The sequence below is a fragment of the Haemaphysalis longicornis genome, unplaced genomic scaffold, assembly GCF_048455015.1.
Source record: "Haemaphysalis longicornis isolate Haplotype H1 unplaced genomic scaffold, Haemaphysalis longicornis Haplotype H1 scaffold_2, whole genome shotgun sequence".
Taxonomy (NCBI): domain Eukaryota; kingdom Metazoa; phylum Arthropoda; class Arachnida; order Ixodida; family Ixodidae; genus Haemaphysalis; species Haemaphysalis longicornis.
Window position 1 is genome coordinate 30,778,406 of NW_027526295.1, and position 15,226 is coordinate 30,793,631.

The 15,226-nt window shown below is 49.1% G+C and overlaps 1 protein-coding gene across 1 annotated transcript in view; it reads right to left on the minus strand.

Moving 5' to 3' along the window:
- Positions 1 to 1,727: 1,727 nt before the first annotated feature.
- The window catches only part of LOC144168813 (uncharacterized), a 279,672-nt gene continuing 266,173 nt past the window's right edge, over positions 1,728 to 15,226 (minus strand). Inside the window, exon 4 of the mRNA XM_077697802.1 lies at positions 1,728 to 2,301. Within this exon, the coding sequence (XP_077553928.1) occupies positions 2,075 to 2,301 (227 nt within the window). The 3' untranslated portion in view covers positions 1,728 to 2,074. The remainder of the gene's footprint in view (positions 2,302 to 15,226) is intronic.

Genomic DNA, 15,226 nt, shown 5'->3' on the forward strand with positions numbered 1-15,226 from the left:
CTGGCTGAAGCGGGGCACTTCAAAGCCTGAGCGCCCAATTTCCCTGTGGTATACATTAGTACGAACCTCCATGCCGCACATGACGCTCGTTTCCCACGCCTAAATGTTGCAACTGCCGCGCTCGGGAACAGGCCCCAAATAAGATGAGAGTCGGCTTCCCCACACGAGCGGCACGCCATAGGAGAAGCTCACGTACGCTCCCAAATGACTCGTATAACTGGTTTTCCGGAGCGGACCGAACCACGCTTAGCCACGGAGCCATAAGTAGAGGAGGCTACGACAACAGCTTTGGTGTTATATTTTAGTGCGTGTAGCATTGTTCGGCTAGCAACCTGCGTTTTTCACAGCGAAGCTGGTTAGCGAATCGTAATTTTTCGTGTCCGCAGTTAAAAATACCAAGAAATCGTCGAGCGCGCACACATGCGCGTGGGCCTACTTCGCGGGGACCGTCCGGCAGTTAACAAAGCCAAGAAAACGCCTAGCGCTCGTGTGTGCGTGCCTCGCAACGACCGCCCAGCGTCCCCTGCGCACGTTTGACAATCCAAGCATACCCACTTAGGCAGATTGGTCAAGATTGGACAAAAAAATAGCTCCAGCGTCCCCCTAATTGTGCCAACACTTGCTCGCAACGAGAAAGACGCTTCACAGCATACGACCCTCCAAGGTGATTTCAAATGATTATCACTTCCAAAAAAATGAAGTAAGCTGACACTTATATACTCGGTGACAACTTAAGAACGGCACCGGAAGTTGCCGCTGTGCCTTATCACCGTAGCCGGATGTTTCTCCGCGCGGGGCAAGTAGGGCGTTACTGGGAATATTTTGAACATGGCGTGAGCCGTTCCCGTGATTTTTTGGACTTAATATGCTTATAAACGACTCCAGTCACGACAAACAAACTGCGCGAGACAGGGAAGTCGATATCACGCATTCATAGCAAACCCCTTTCAAAACGCGCGCGCACTGACGCCACGGGTCCGGCGCTTTGGCGGAGTGATACACTACATGAGGTGGTGCCGTTCTTGAGTTGTAACCGAGTATAGCAACAATGATGGAGTAAAGGTGGTTGCGGCAGCGAAGAAGAAGCAAGTCAGCTGCAATCGTGGACTTAAACCATCGTGATGGCCGTGAAGGTTGCGTACAGCGTCGCTGCCTTCAAGTCTTACGCGTTAGTGTGAACTCCTTTCATTGATTTTTTTTTTTCGCGTCCTCTACAGCCTAAAACCGGCGGTGGCTAGCACCGGTCGGCGATGCTAGAGAGTCGACTGTAATACGCAGTAGAGAGACTGCGAAAACTTTAAACTGGAAAAAAAAATGACAAACACAAAGTGCACAAACACAGGGTGCAAAGTCTCAACTGTCGGACTCTCTCCAACATCACGTGGCAGCGAATCTTATTCCCTTAAATTACCAAAGAAAAAACGCAATTGAAGAGCATCAACTATAAAGCTGTACTCAACTCACTTCTTTGTTTCTGCATGTTTTGTTCTAATACTCTTTTCGTTAGAATGCTGCAAGTATTGGTTCGTTTATTTTGACAGTATTGTTGAAACGTAAGAATTGAATCAATAAAAAGAGAGCTACAAACCACGACTGAAAAGAAAGAACGACGAGACAGATGCGCTTCTGCCGCATCTGCAGAACATCTGTCTCGTCGTTCTTGTTTTTTTTTTGTTTTTTTTGTCGTGGTTCCTAGCGCTTTTTTTTTTTCTTGAAACAATATGCACCAACTAGCCCAGCACCATATTTTCCGTAACAACTGAACCTTGAGGGACAGGAACAGTTAAAGAGCTCGGCAGGTCAGTCAGGACCCAGATATTTATGTAAAGCGAGTCCTCTCGCAGGGCGCCTAGTAACTGGAGGAAACCAAATTGTAGGCGCGTACTCCAAGGAGTGGCATGAAGGTGAGGTAACTATGTACGGCAGTTTCGTCAAAGACACGAAAGCGGAAGTGATCTCAACGCTTTCGTAAACGCTTGCTTCTGTGATAGCCATAGTCCTGCCGCAGAGTTGCCATAAAACAGGAGCCTGTTCACCACAGGCCTTTTTCCCGCTCGCACAAGTTATGGCGACGTCAGTTGAGGAACGCCTCTCCGTTTACGTCGCGGGGTAAGCGCCCCCTGCGAGGACGCCTGCCCGTCCACCTCACCTGCAGCTCCATGATGGAGCGCTGGAGCTGCTGTTCCTGAGTCTCAGGCAGCGAGTGCTGCCGCCGGGGCACTGGCCTTCGCACGGTGTGGCCACCCACGCCGCCGCCGCCCCAGTCGCCGCCACCGCCGCCGACGGGGGCCTTGCCAGCCGCTGCTTGGTGTCACATGCGAAGCACGGGAAGGGAGACAAACACCGGGTAAGCATCTGTTCACCGCTTATACGTAGTGGGATTTGTTCGACAAACTGAAAAGAGGAGCCACCAAGCATGCCTCGCCAGCGGGCACCACAATGCACTGGCTTCGTTATCTTTATGGGCAAATTATTCAGTTTGAAAAAACTAGCCTTCGGCAACTCACTCAGCTCCATTCCAGTCACGAAAGACGTTTCCTAACGAAAAAAAAAAAAACCGCAGCAATGTTGTAAATATTTCGCGCCACACTGACGCATTACAGGAAGGAGTGACGTAACAGGGCCCCTAAAATCATAGTTATCATTGTGCCAGCTGAGCGTTAGTATTGAAGTGGTTTGATAAAACGGAGCTAGAGGCCCCACTACAGTCCCCCAGGCATGTTTTGTGGCGGCAGCTTAGGTCTATGGCCACCAATCGAAGAAACTAGATTATGTGACGTCATAGAGAAATCGCCAGAAACTGGCGCGGGGGGCACTGCGTCGTCTGTTTTCTTCAATATATAAATTCCTTTGAATCAGCGATAAAATTATCATCGTTGTCAGCGGGACAAAGCAGACTTTTAAAAAAAAATCAACCAAACTCGTGTTTTTTTTTCTTTTTGCCCCTTTAAGCGACGACGGAAAGGAAATCATGATGCTGCTAATGAGATGGCGACACGCAAGGTGAAATGATAGTATGATAATGGCAAAACATGTTCAACAAGTGGACCCTAATTATTTCCGCACTCACTGCACCACGAGGAGTGCGCTCGTAACCTTTCACATATTCGGAACGGATGCGCTGTACATTCCTTTTTCGGTCACTTGTTCAAACGTAAACTTCATACATTATTCCAAAGTAAGGGAATTGCATTTACCCTTTGTACTATTTCCTATTTTCGAAATCGTATCGTGCTCGTTCCATTTTGTCCTGTGCGAGCTCGTATTCCAGACGACAAGAGTTCGTCGGTGTACCGTGGGAACCTGTGCATCGCTAAAGGGCATTTTTGGCTTGTTTTTCGACGTAACATACTAAAGGAACATTCCGAAACAAAACTAAGCAGCTACTACTTAGCGCTAGGAATTAATCAGGTAAGCTCCGATGTCCTGCGGGGGGGAAAAACTCACATGGTTAAACTAACCAAAATGCGCCCGTGCACTCCGTACAAATGGTTAACCGGCGAAGCTGTAACATGCGGCCGGTGTTAACCGGTGTCGGTGTTTACCCGATGTTTACTCAGCCCACACCGTCACCGCTCCGGCGTGGTCGCTTGAGCCGTGCTCCTTGCAGTAGCTTGCTGCGCGCGCTCTGGTGCGAGGGTGGATCTTTTCCTCTCCTTCCCACTTACTTCGAACACCTCTCCAATTTGGTTTATTTAGCGCATGCGCAAATGGGCGCGCAGGAGGAGTATTCTGCGTACACGGATTTTCCTTACGAACAGCCACACGCAGCTTCGCTTTAAAATGAGGTTTCCAGCCTTTCAAGAACCTAGGACGGACAGGCGACGAAAAACATCAGGAGCCGATATTATTCGCAGAATTCACGAAGAACTTAGGACATTTGCTAAGTATAGTTCTCAAGCAATAAACAGTGGTTTTCTTCTTGTCCTAAACGCAATAACACGCAATGTGTTTCCAACCTAGGAGCAAGCAACTTGAGCGCTTTGAAAGAGGCCATTGCATAGCATTGTTTTTATATAGTGACAAGATGTCATGGGACCAACAGAGTGTTTGCCGAACGCTTCGTTCAGGACCTAAAATAAATATTCGAGCGCACTGGACAGGGACAGGCAAAAAGAAAGGGGCCAAAAGAAAGGGGGCTTGTTTCGTCCACTACTTTAGTTTGCCCCCGTCCTGTACTACGCTCTGTCATTACGTTATAAGCTCAATTTCGTGAGGATATTGTCCTGAGCGAATGCAGTATTGCCGGGAGCGTCCCGGTCGCGACGTGCGCTGGTCATATCCGAGCAGTGACCTTGGCGTCCCGCTCCTGGGTACACGAGCACACAGGTCATTCCGGAGAGTCATCACGACAGGGACGCCGGCACGACGTGCCTCGCAGGAGCGCGATGATTTCGACAACGTCTCGGCGGCAAGCGCATCGTCGTCCGCTATGTGGAGGTCCGTCGCTGAGAAAGAAAAGGGTTTCCTCTGTGGGTTCTCCGAATCATATCGCGCGCCGGGGACCGTGTTGAGGCACGTCCACGGACAGTTGCACCGCGCGCGTGCCGCACCGTCTTGCCTGCCGCAGCAGCGGCAATGGAGGCTCTACTTACAGCCTGTGCGCTGCCGGTGAATAGCGGGATTAGGGGACGTCGTAAGCAGAGCACGTATCGGGAAGGGATTCGGGCACGTCGCCATGCGCAACAGGCACGCTCTAGTTGTTTTCCTGCCAGTGCAATCACGTGTGGGGGATTTTTTTTTCGAAGAGTAACCAGAAAAACACGGCGCTAATACAAAACAACGGTCGTGTGAGCATCATTTTTTCCTTTTTTTGTCGTGTATCGTTAAACAGTGAGTTCCAAATAGCGCAACTGGTAACTTTCCGGATTATATAGACAGCTACAAAAAGCAAGCTAATATGTGCAACGCTTAGAGTTGGGAAACAAAAATCGTCTTACAGCGAATTTCGGAAAGACGCGTCAGAAAAGTCGTGAGACTTCGGACCGCATACTGGGGGACTACCCAAGTAACAAAACGACCACGTAGTAACAGATTGTAAACTACGCGCACACGGAAAACTTGCTTGGGGGACGAGATCTGGTAATGGTCGGGCGAAGGATAGATCCTGGTCTCGCAGGAGAGGAGAGATCGGGAGTGTGTATGAATGGGAGGGGCCGTCGTACCGGAGAAGGTGTCAACAGGATGATAATGGTTATGATGATGACAAGAGCTACAAAACTGCACTGCGTGGTGAATATAAAACACAGAAATTAAGCACGGATTTCTTGGTGCACCGTCAGTACTGCATGTGTACGCTGACTCGTCCTCATTTTTTTCTTGAATCATGGTCGACAATGGCTTGTAGTTACCCGGGCGTCACTGGGGCGTGTAGAATTTCCCATTTGTAGGATCGCCGTTTATAGGTCGTTCTCGAAGCTATATCTATAAAGAAAACGGGAACGCGTACGCTCGGCCATTAAAATTTTATATAAGTTCAAGTACTACATAATAACATTTGAGTAGCACGTGCACCAGTGAATCGGTATTAAGTTGGTGCACAAGCAGGAAAAAAATTGCCGCAGCTTACACTGGTGGTGCAAGGCTAGACAACTGATCTGGCGGCCCTCTCCCTTGGTCGGAGACCCGGCTGTTGAATCATCATCAGCAGCGGCAGCCCACTAGGTCCACGGCAGGACGAAGTCTTCCCCCATCGACCTCCAAACGCTGCTGTCAGCGCCGCTATAGTTCATTCTCTAACTCCGAATTTCCTTATTTCGTCCCCCTCATCGCGTAATTGCCCTTCTTTTTCTACACTCGTCTCCCGGTGTAGGTAGTAGCTACTAGGAACACTGGCAGTGTTCGCTACTTAGTCAGCTGGTCCGGCTGCCGTCTCCACGTGTAGATTGTTGGTTGGTTGGTTGATTCCTCAAGTCATGGCGCATACCCACGTGGGGGATTGGCCAAGAAGCTGCCTGCAATAATTAGGCTGTGACCCGGTTTATTTTAAGGAGAGAGAAAAAAAGGAAGTACGAGAAAAATAGTGAGAGTAGAAAAGGAAATCTTTGGATAGAACAGGATTGTCAGGAAAAAAAATGCGGATGAAGACATAGCTATCTAGCCGGGCATCCGGCCTGTCGCCGCAACAAAGGAATGAAAGGCGACCACAATATCTCTGTGGCAATATCCTATAACGGAAGCACCCAGGGAAAGAATAACGGCCGATTGAACGTGTATTCAAGGTGCGTGCGTCGCATCTAGGAAAAGCTGCGGCAATTTAAAAGAAAGTGTTCTATAGTTTCGGGGGTGAAGGGATGGCTTGACAGATTCGTCGTCATCGTCGTGGGTGCGGCCGACCCGTGGCGCGCAGGTGGGTACACGACGACGACGACGAAGGCGGGAGCGGCTCATGTGGCGTAAGCCCACGCGCAAGCCTGGACGACGCCGGGCGATCTCCACGAGGCACGCGCTCCCGTGCGCTCGCGGTTTTGTGTCTCCGCCGGGCGGATTTGTGTGGGCTTAAACAGCTCTGCTGTTAAAAAACATATTTTTTCGAAATGGTTATGCACGTTTCTTGCATTCTTTTTTTCGAAAATAATCACCGCTTCCGACGTTTTCGACGCTTCTACTGCTACACCGAACAACAATTTTGAAAATAAATTGACCTGCAATTTCCTCTTTGCATTTAACCACCGGGAACAGAAAGCGTATGGAGCAGTTCCGTCGATACCATTCCGTTAAAAAATTGCGCCATCTTTGTGCCTATACAGCATTCGAAAGTGTTGCTGTTGACCATGTTCTTGGTTATTCTCGAGAAATATCCCAAAATGAGCCGTACGCAGTAAGTCGTAACCAGGCTGTCGAACCAGAACCCAACAAGCGAAAATCAGAACCGAACCGGTATTTTTGCCGGAACTGAACCTGAACCGTTGTTTTTTAAGCACGTAGAAGCCGATCCGGAACTGCACTGAAAAAAAAAAAAAACTAACGTGTACCGGTTCTCGACGGAACGGTTCGACCAGCTGTTGTTGATCATGCGCAGTCAAGTTCATTTGCGTTTTTCTCATCCACGCAAGATCAACTCCGTAACCTCTCGCGCACTTTTTCCTCTATATCGAGCAATTACAACGCTATCAACGTTCTATGCGTGGTCGTAACATGGAGAAAGGTACGCGCACCAGTGTTGCAATGGTATGTTGATGCTGTTCGCATATGCAGAGCGCAAGGCTGAGCGAAAGACATAGCATAGTTTCGGTATCCCGCAGGCGATATGAGACATCGGCTTTGTCTTTCCTTCATTGCGACTTATACTAGCATTCAGTTTGCAAGATTGCTGCACCGCGCAATGGCGAAGGCCGACACCCTAAACATGCATTTTTGCTCCATTTCATGACTGTATAAAAAGGTCGCACACTTGGAAAGTGTAAATGCTTGGCAAGTGTTATCCGCAGGAGTGATTCGGTGGCTAAGGCGGTGGAAAAGACCCGTGGTTGATCCCTGCCTCCGGCGGGTGTTTTGGTTATGCGAACGACAACCTAAAACGCCTATGTGTCGATATTTCCACGGTTTTTACACATTCCCAGCTGGTCAAAATGCGGAAATTATTTTAGAAAAGTGTGTTTTCGGCGGAAAACATAAAGAAAAGCTTGGTTTTAAATGATTCCGCACCAAGTGCATGTACGAATAAATAGTTTGAGCTCGTCTTCGTTGCCGTCAGCCGTCTAATAAGCACAGAAACAAGAGAATTTTTCTGTAGACGTCCCTGCCTTTGTCCGACCTGTCAAATACCGTATTTTCGCGCGTATAACCCACCCCGGCATAAAATCCGCGCCCCCACTTTCAGCCCGCCGGAAACGAAGAAAAAATCCCCGCGCATTGCCTGCACACTTGATACAGGAAATGTTGCACCGAAGCTACTGCTCAAGCAACACATCACATACTATGTAGACTTTCTGTCTACATAGTATGTGATGTCTACATAGTAAGCGTATATTTAGCAATTAGAATACGCTGACTTCAAGGCGAAAGTCACAATTCACAAACAAAATTCAGTTGTTAGAGTGCGCTCGTCCTTGCTTTTTTCTGTGTTGTCCTTGTATATTTTGTGCACTCGCTGCCATAAAAGGTTTAGTCAGTGTTACTGCGCGGGAGCTTCACGGCACAACGCGCATTGCCATACAGCTACACTACGAGAAAAACGCGCGTATTATCCGCACCCCTACTTTGCCACTGAAACTTTCGCATTTTCGGTGCGGGTTATACGCGCTAAAATACGGTAACAAAACTTGTCATCACTGCGAAGCCAACGAGCGACGCGGTGCCAGGTATATTCGTTAGTTTCTAAGGACGCCTAGAGCGGGAAGTTTGTAACCGCCATTTCCTGTCTTACATTGTCGTCAGAAGTTTGTAATAACCACACTAGTATGTCACCTCAATACATCTTACAAGGACAAGATTCTTACCTGAACAGAACGACTACCGCAACACAACATCGTCGCAGACTTAGTTTCTGTGCACGTCACACAACGAACTGCGGTCATGCGCCGCACGTTGCGCTAGCGAACGGCTCTCTCGTCCTTTCGTATTAAACTACAACCAATAAACAAATGCCTACAAATGAATTTGTGTCCACCCCCTCACTTCCACGCCCCGCAGTCGGTTTCCATTGAGACTGCTGTAGAGAAGCGGAGAGAAAGATGATAGGCTTAACATTAAGGGCCAAGAAGAGAGCGGAGTGGGTCAGGGAACAAACGCGTGTTAAGGACATATTAATAGAAATTAAGAAGAAATGGACGTGGGCAAGGCATGTAATGTGCAGGCAAGATAACCGTTCGTCATTGAGGGTAACAGAGTGGATCCCTAGAGAAGGCAAGCGTTGCAGGGGACGGCAGAAAGTTAGATGGGTAGATGAGATCAAGAAGTTTGTGGGAATAAATTGGTCGCAGTTAGCACAGGACCGGGACAATTGGAGATTAATGGGAGAGGCCTTTTCCCTGCAGTGTGCGTACACAGACCGATGATGGTGATGATGGTGATGAGGAGGAGGATGAGGATGAGGATGATTATGTTTATGATGATGATGATGGTGATGATGATAGGATGATGATGATGACGACGACGACGACGACAGAAGCGGCCCTTCAGGCACGGCGCAAAGCATAAATTAAACATGGTGATAGGCTGCGTGTACGCTGCCTAGCGCAATCTAAAACATACCGAATGACTCTTACTTACAGGAGAATGGTATAGGTATTGATACTATAACCGTTTTGCAAAACTTTCTTGACCAGAAAAAAAAAAAAACAAAGCATGCAAGATTTCGGGGGATCAAACCTAAGCCATTCAAATACGAACCAAGGAAGCCACGAAAACCAAACGCCAGGTCCCTTGTTATTATTAGATGGGTATAAATTGGAATTTTATGCGCTTACAAGGCGCGAGCTATTAGCGATCTATATATAATCACTCAGAGTTTAAAAAGGGGAACAAGTCAACACTTCGAACTAGAAGTAAGAAAGGCCCACACACGATCCAAGAAGGTGGACGCCCTGTGGTGGCTCACTTTGTGCCTTTCTAAGCAGCTGGTCAGAGCAATGCTGCTGTTACAGACGTACCAGTAGACGGCGCTAGGCGCTTTCTCTTCTGTAGCGTACTGCCCGGTACATTCCGTCAAAAACTGTAAGACTTTTTAGTGTTTCCCGTTTTAATTGAAATTAAACTCTTGGGGGACGCCTTAGGCTATCACTTTTAAGCCTTGAACGGGGGGATAACAATGTCGGGCCATTTGCACTCGTAGAAGACGACGACTCAGACGGCAAGTTTCCGCTGCTGCGCTGCAGCCCACTCAGCGGACCTTTCCCCCCGCCCCACCCAGATTGTCTAGAATACAGGAAAACAATTCAAACAAACACGTTCTCAAACGACTAAATCATCTATTCCGTACACAATACTCCCCGGAGTGTGCGTTTTGTGGCAATTCGGGCACACTCTATCACATCGTCTGTGAATGCGACCGAAACCCCGACTTTCCCCCCATTTCCAACCCTTCCCGTGAGCAGCGGGAGAGCATGTTATCCAGCTCGAGCATCGACGACCAGATGATACTGGTTGACCGAGCGGACAGAGCCAGGATTGCCCATGGACTTCCGGACCTGGAAGCCACCCAACAATTTATTTTTGCTCAGTAACGTTTCTTCCTCCTCCTCCTCCCGTGAGCGATTTCCGCACCTCACTTTCTCTCCCACCCCGACCCTATCGACCAATCAGGATTTATCAGACACGTACGCCAGCGACATCGTAGCTTTTTGCCACACAAGCTACTTAAAAGAGCCATGAAGACAGAATGCAACTTTATTCAATTCGCGAGGTCATGAAATATTAAGATGCAAGAAATATTTCAAAACTCTCCTTTGAACGCCGCAGTGACGTAATATGGGCAAAAGTGACGTAATACAGTCCAGCACCGGAAACGTAGTTGTCAGTGTGGTTGGTGCCTGTTAGCATTCAAGCAATAAGATCAAACGGACCTAGTGACCCCACTAGTATCACCCCAGTGTAGTAAGCATGTTGCGCCCATGAGAACTGTGATGAGCATCAGCCACAACGGGCAAATCCCCCTACGTGGACATGCTGCGCCGGATGCCGCTCGAGGAAGAGGACGCGCTCGTTCACCGTCTGTCTCGCGTAAAGCTGGTCGTTTCGGCTCACCCCGTCTGCGTCGACGCCTCGTTCGTGAATAAACGAGCCCAGCCTTCGACCGGAACGCCGACTATCTCCTTTACACCAGTAATGTTTCTTAGAGGTGACGTACATATTCGGCCGCCCATAGCGCAAACAAGATTCTGTTAGGTCAACGAGAAATCGCCGGAAAGCGGGCAGGGAATCAGTCACCCCTGCTTCTTATGGTGTCTTAAATATCCTGATTATTCGTTCGAAGTTAGTGATAATATTGGTGTCATTGTTATCGGGACAGCCTTTTTAATAAACAAAATTTGTATTTTGTCTTTGTGGACTTTTCAGGGCTGATTTTCTTTAAAATTCAAGGCAGCTACAGGAACATTGCAAATAGAAGCTCATCTGAATGTGCAGAAAAGAAGCTAAACAAAACATTCGGAGGTACAGCCACGGCTTTACCCTGGCACCTCCTACTGCGCTTTTACTCACTCATGTATTACGTGCACCCGTTGGAAGCAAAATTCAATTCGTTTCAACTCTACGTTCGGGTTTTTGATACTGAACAGCAGCCACTTGGAGTGCCGCCAAGGCCACGACCCTGCTGCGGTATATGTAATAAAACGGTTTCGCCTCGAGGATTCCACGTCCATTCCACGCTGCGGCTGCGAATAAACCCTTCTCGAGCGCCAACCACCAATTTTGGGAAGTGAGGCCCCGAGAGGCGGGGCGAGTTCTTCCAACGCCGTGCCTCTTGAGGGCCGAGAAAACAAAATATGATGGGGGCTCTCGTCGTGTATACGACGGGCTCGAAGCACGAGTTGACGATGTGGCGAGACAAACGGGCGAAGTAGAATACGGCTTAGCGCGGCTCCGGAGTCTGAGCCCCTCTGGCTTCACCCGGTGGTCGGGCCCCAAAATAGCCGCGTCCAGTGGCCGTCTGTGCGCCGGAAAGACGAATGGATCCCGTTCGCCGGGCGTCTGGCGCTTATTTCGCTGCAGCGCCGGGAAGCAGGCACGCGCCGAGGGAGGGGCAAGATCGGGGACCCGATATTGTCACGGGGAATCGATAAGGGCCAAGTACGAGAGCATTTAACGAAATAGAATGCGTTCGCTATTTCCATCGAACAGTTCATACCCGAAAGCTTCGCTAAACAGCAGCCGTGCAGGCCACATGACATGGTTCACTTTTATCTTCCACAAACTATGCGAACTTTTAGGCGAACTTCACTTCCTGCGCCCATGCTCGCATGCATCGTACTGTGCCGTGAAAATAAGGTACGTTTGTGTTTTCAACAGCTATTTTTGAACTAGGACTTAAACACTGAAAATGCGGTAACGCCATTCGAATTCCCTCAGGCGAAATCGAAAGTTCCTTACTTTTGGAGATAATATCCTAGCAGCGTTGCGCCAAACGGCGAAGACTTTTGAAGGAAACGTTGCGACGAACTTTTGCCAGCCTAGCGTATTTGGGATTTTATTTTCCGTAAAGAGGAATAGGAACAGGAGAGGGCCAACGTTAGAGTCCCTTTCAGAAGTTTCCGCGCTGCTAAGGGGTCGCGTTACGCGTGGTGACCCACCGCGTAATCCAATCTTGCTTGTACGTTGAGGGAACCGTCATTTATCTGAATATAGAAAGCTTAGAGAGCGCTGTGATGTTACAGCCATTCCCATTGGGAGCGTGCAGAATAGAGATAAAAACCATGCGCTATCAGCCTATAGATCTTTGGAGTACATTTAACGTCCACACAGTCAAGCGTATCAGGCTGTCTCAAGTACCTACTGATAGATATCCTGCATTTCGCCGAAACAGACTCACTCTCTGGGCCTCTGCCAATTGTTACACCAAAGCACGAACTACGCCAGCTACGCCCCCCACCCTCCCTTCTGGGCCACCCCTCTCTATACAAGCCAGGCGAAAAAATTACGAGGACACTTACGCACGCCTTATGATTGATTGATTGTGAATTGGAGATTAGCGAACGGATGTACCGACGTTGTGGGCGCCGCATGGCGGCCTGGATCTTTAATTGCTGCGCCGATTGGATTAAGCAATTTAAGAATAACTCTAGATGCTCTTGGAATCAAGGTTAATCTCAGAAGTAAAAAAATACAAAGCTCAAATGTTGCTGGTAAGTGCGCTCGCTATTTTAGTGCTCGAACTGTGTGTCAGGTTTAGTTCCTCCGTTCGCGCGAATTAGACGTAAGGTATCTACGCTTTCAGTGATATTGTATACTGTGGGCTTATAAACTTGGGAACGGAACTTTGTATAGGCCTTTTTTGCATCGTCAGTAGCTCGAGGCCTTTCATTTCAGACGCCTGCATCGTTTCCGGACTTTCAATAAATGAATGACGTCTAGGTAAAATTCACGTGTGTGCGTGTGTGCGAGTACGTAAGGGTGCGTGCGAGCCCGTTTTATCCGATACTCTTCATAATGTTCCTCCCCGGCTTGCGCAGACATCCAGAAACGCTCAAAAAAACGCAAACACCCGCCGATTACTCCGCTTTTTGTTTCGTCTCCGTTTTCCGCTTTGGCCACGCTGCACACAACTCGGCGGACACGGAATCGATGGTGTGCCAAGAAAAGCTGCAAAGCCGAGACAGAAAAAAACAACGCAAAGGCGCGTAAGACAGCATCGGAGCGACAACCGACCGGGGCTGCACTACGTAACGCTTCAAGGGCCTCCCAAAACAGAATCCATTGAGGCAGCCTCCCGCATGCGGCAGCCTACGGACACGGCGCGGCCGGAACCACTCGAGCGCACTTCCACCGGAGTGTGCGTACGTGCGTGCGTGTGCGTGAGTGTGTGCGTGTGCGCGTGCTTCTGAAAAAGGCCGTCACTTCCGATCTCCTTCTTTCGGAACATCAGCCCACAGACGGGCAGACGGACCGAAAGACAGCCAGACAGGTGGAAACCACCAAAGTCTATTACTTCAATCAACTACGGCTGCAACACTTCCATTTTCTCCCGCAGACAGACAGACAGACAGACCTAAATATAGTGTTGCGAAGAAAGGGAAATAAGAAAAACGTGCCCAGCCTGTGAGACAGATAGACAAGCGGAGACCATTCACTGCTGATGATGATGGCTAACCGAAGAAGCATACGACATCAGGACCGCGATAGCGATGGTGCTCTCCAGCGCAAGCGGGGTTGCTCTTAATTAATAGGCGGAATTCGTTGCCGAAGAACCAGGCGAAAAGTTCCAGGAGGAGGTGTAAAAAATTTCTGCAGAGTCATGGGCTACGAAATGGACAGGACCAGCGCTCGTCCTGTCCGTTCACTCCGTCCACGTCTTTTTTCGCGCTGTTGTCCAGAATGAAGTCTGTAAAAGAACGCGCACCCACAAGGTCGGAAATTGACACAACAGAAAGCAGGTGTGCGGAAGGAGGTGCTATACGGGAGCAGCTATTGATGGCGAACGTCGACCAGGTAAAATTGGGAATATGCCGTAGCATTTTTACTTGCGGCAGTGGAGGTAAATGGAACGGAAGGGAGAATTGAATCCAGTCAGGTTGAATGCTCGCATAAATCGTCAGAAAGGGAAGTGCGGTGACAACAGCCTGTGGGCCAGTCTTTTGAGAATGGTAAATTGATGCCCTACGTACTTAGAGGCATTACGTGCGTCGGAAGCGCTTCAGCGCTTCCGGTTAAGGAACCGGTCACGGTCCGGTTTTGCTGCAAACAACGTGCGGTCGAGAGATCGGCAACCGCATTAAGTGGAGTTTGTTTGGTTGGTTGATTTATCCATTCAAGCGAAGCTTGTATTGGTTTACGACGACTATGATGATGATGACGCCCTTACGTGTTCGGCACATACTCTCTCGGAGGAATTGGCCAGGGACGAGGTGCTGACTGTGCCACTGTTGGAGCTTATGGCTTCAATTATACATTGAAACCGTCCCGGGGATTTCCCTTCTCACAGCTCTCTTTCGCCGTTCGCAGCGGGCACGGACGCGCACAACTATCGCGCTATGTCTCGCCCCAATGGGAGCCGATCAGCGTCGCCGCTCGAGTCACGACACATCGCGAATGCGGTCGCTCGCTCTTGCGGGGCAGTTCAGCTGCTAGCGCGGCATGAATAGGCCGCGGGTGGTTCACGCAGCGGAAGACCGCGCAGCCATTGAAGAACGTAAGGGTTCCCGATAATCGCAGAAGAACGATTTACGAAAAAAATCGCGCCAATCCACCCCGTGAATGTGGTTGGAAAGCAAAGCTGTAAACGGCACCCATAACGATTACTCATGCGACGTCACTTAAAATCACTCACATCGCTCTACAAATAGTAAAACCAGAGAGAAGTGAAATGCACTTTACAACACCATTTATTACTTCAAAGAGATAGTCTTGGTAAGGTTAAATCAATGCATGATGCATGAACGGTGTTTGGTTGAGTTGTATTGGTGTAGCACAAGAGTGGAAACTTTTTTTTATAAAATCAAGGTAAGCTCCAACCCGGTGTTAGGCGATCTGACTTCTGCGTCTCCGCGCCACGGACGCAGGCGACGAGACTTGCGGCTGAGAAGGAGGAGGAAGAAATACTTCTGTTCAGATTTCTGAACGGCCCAGAGTG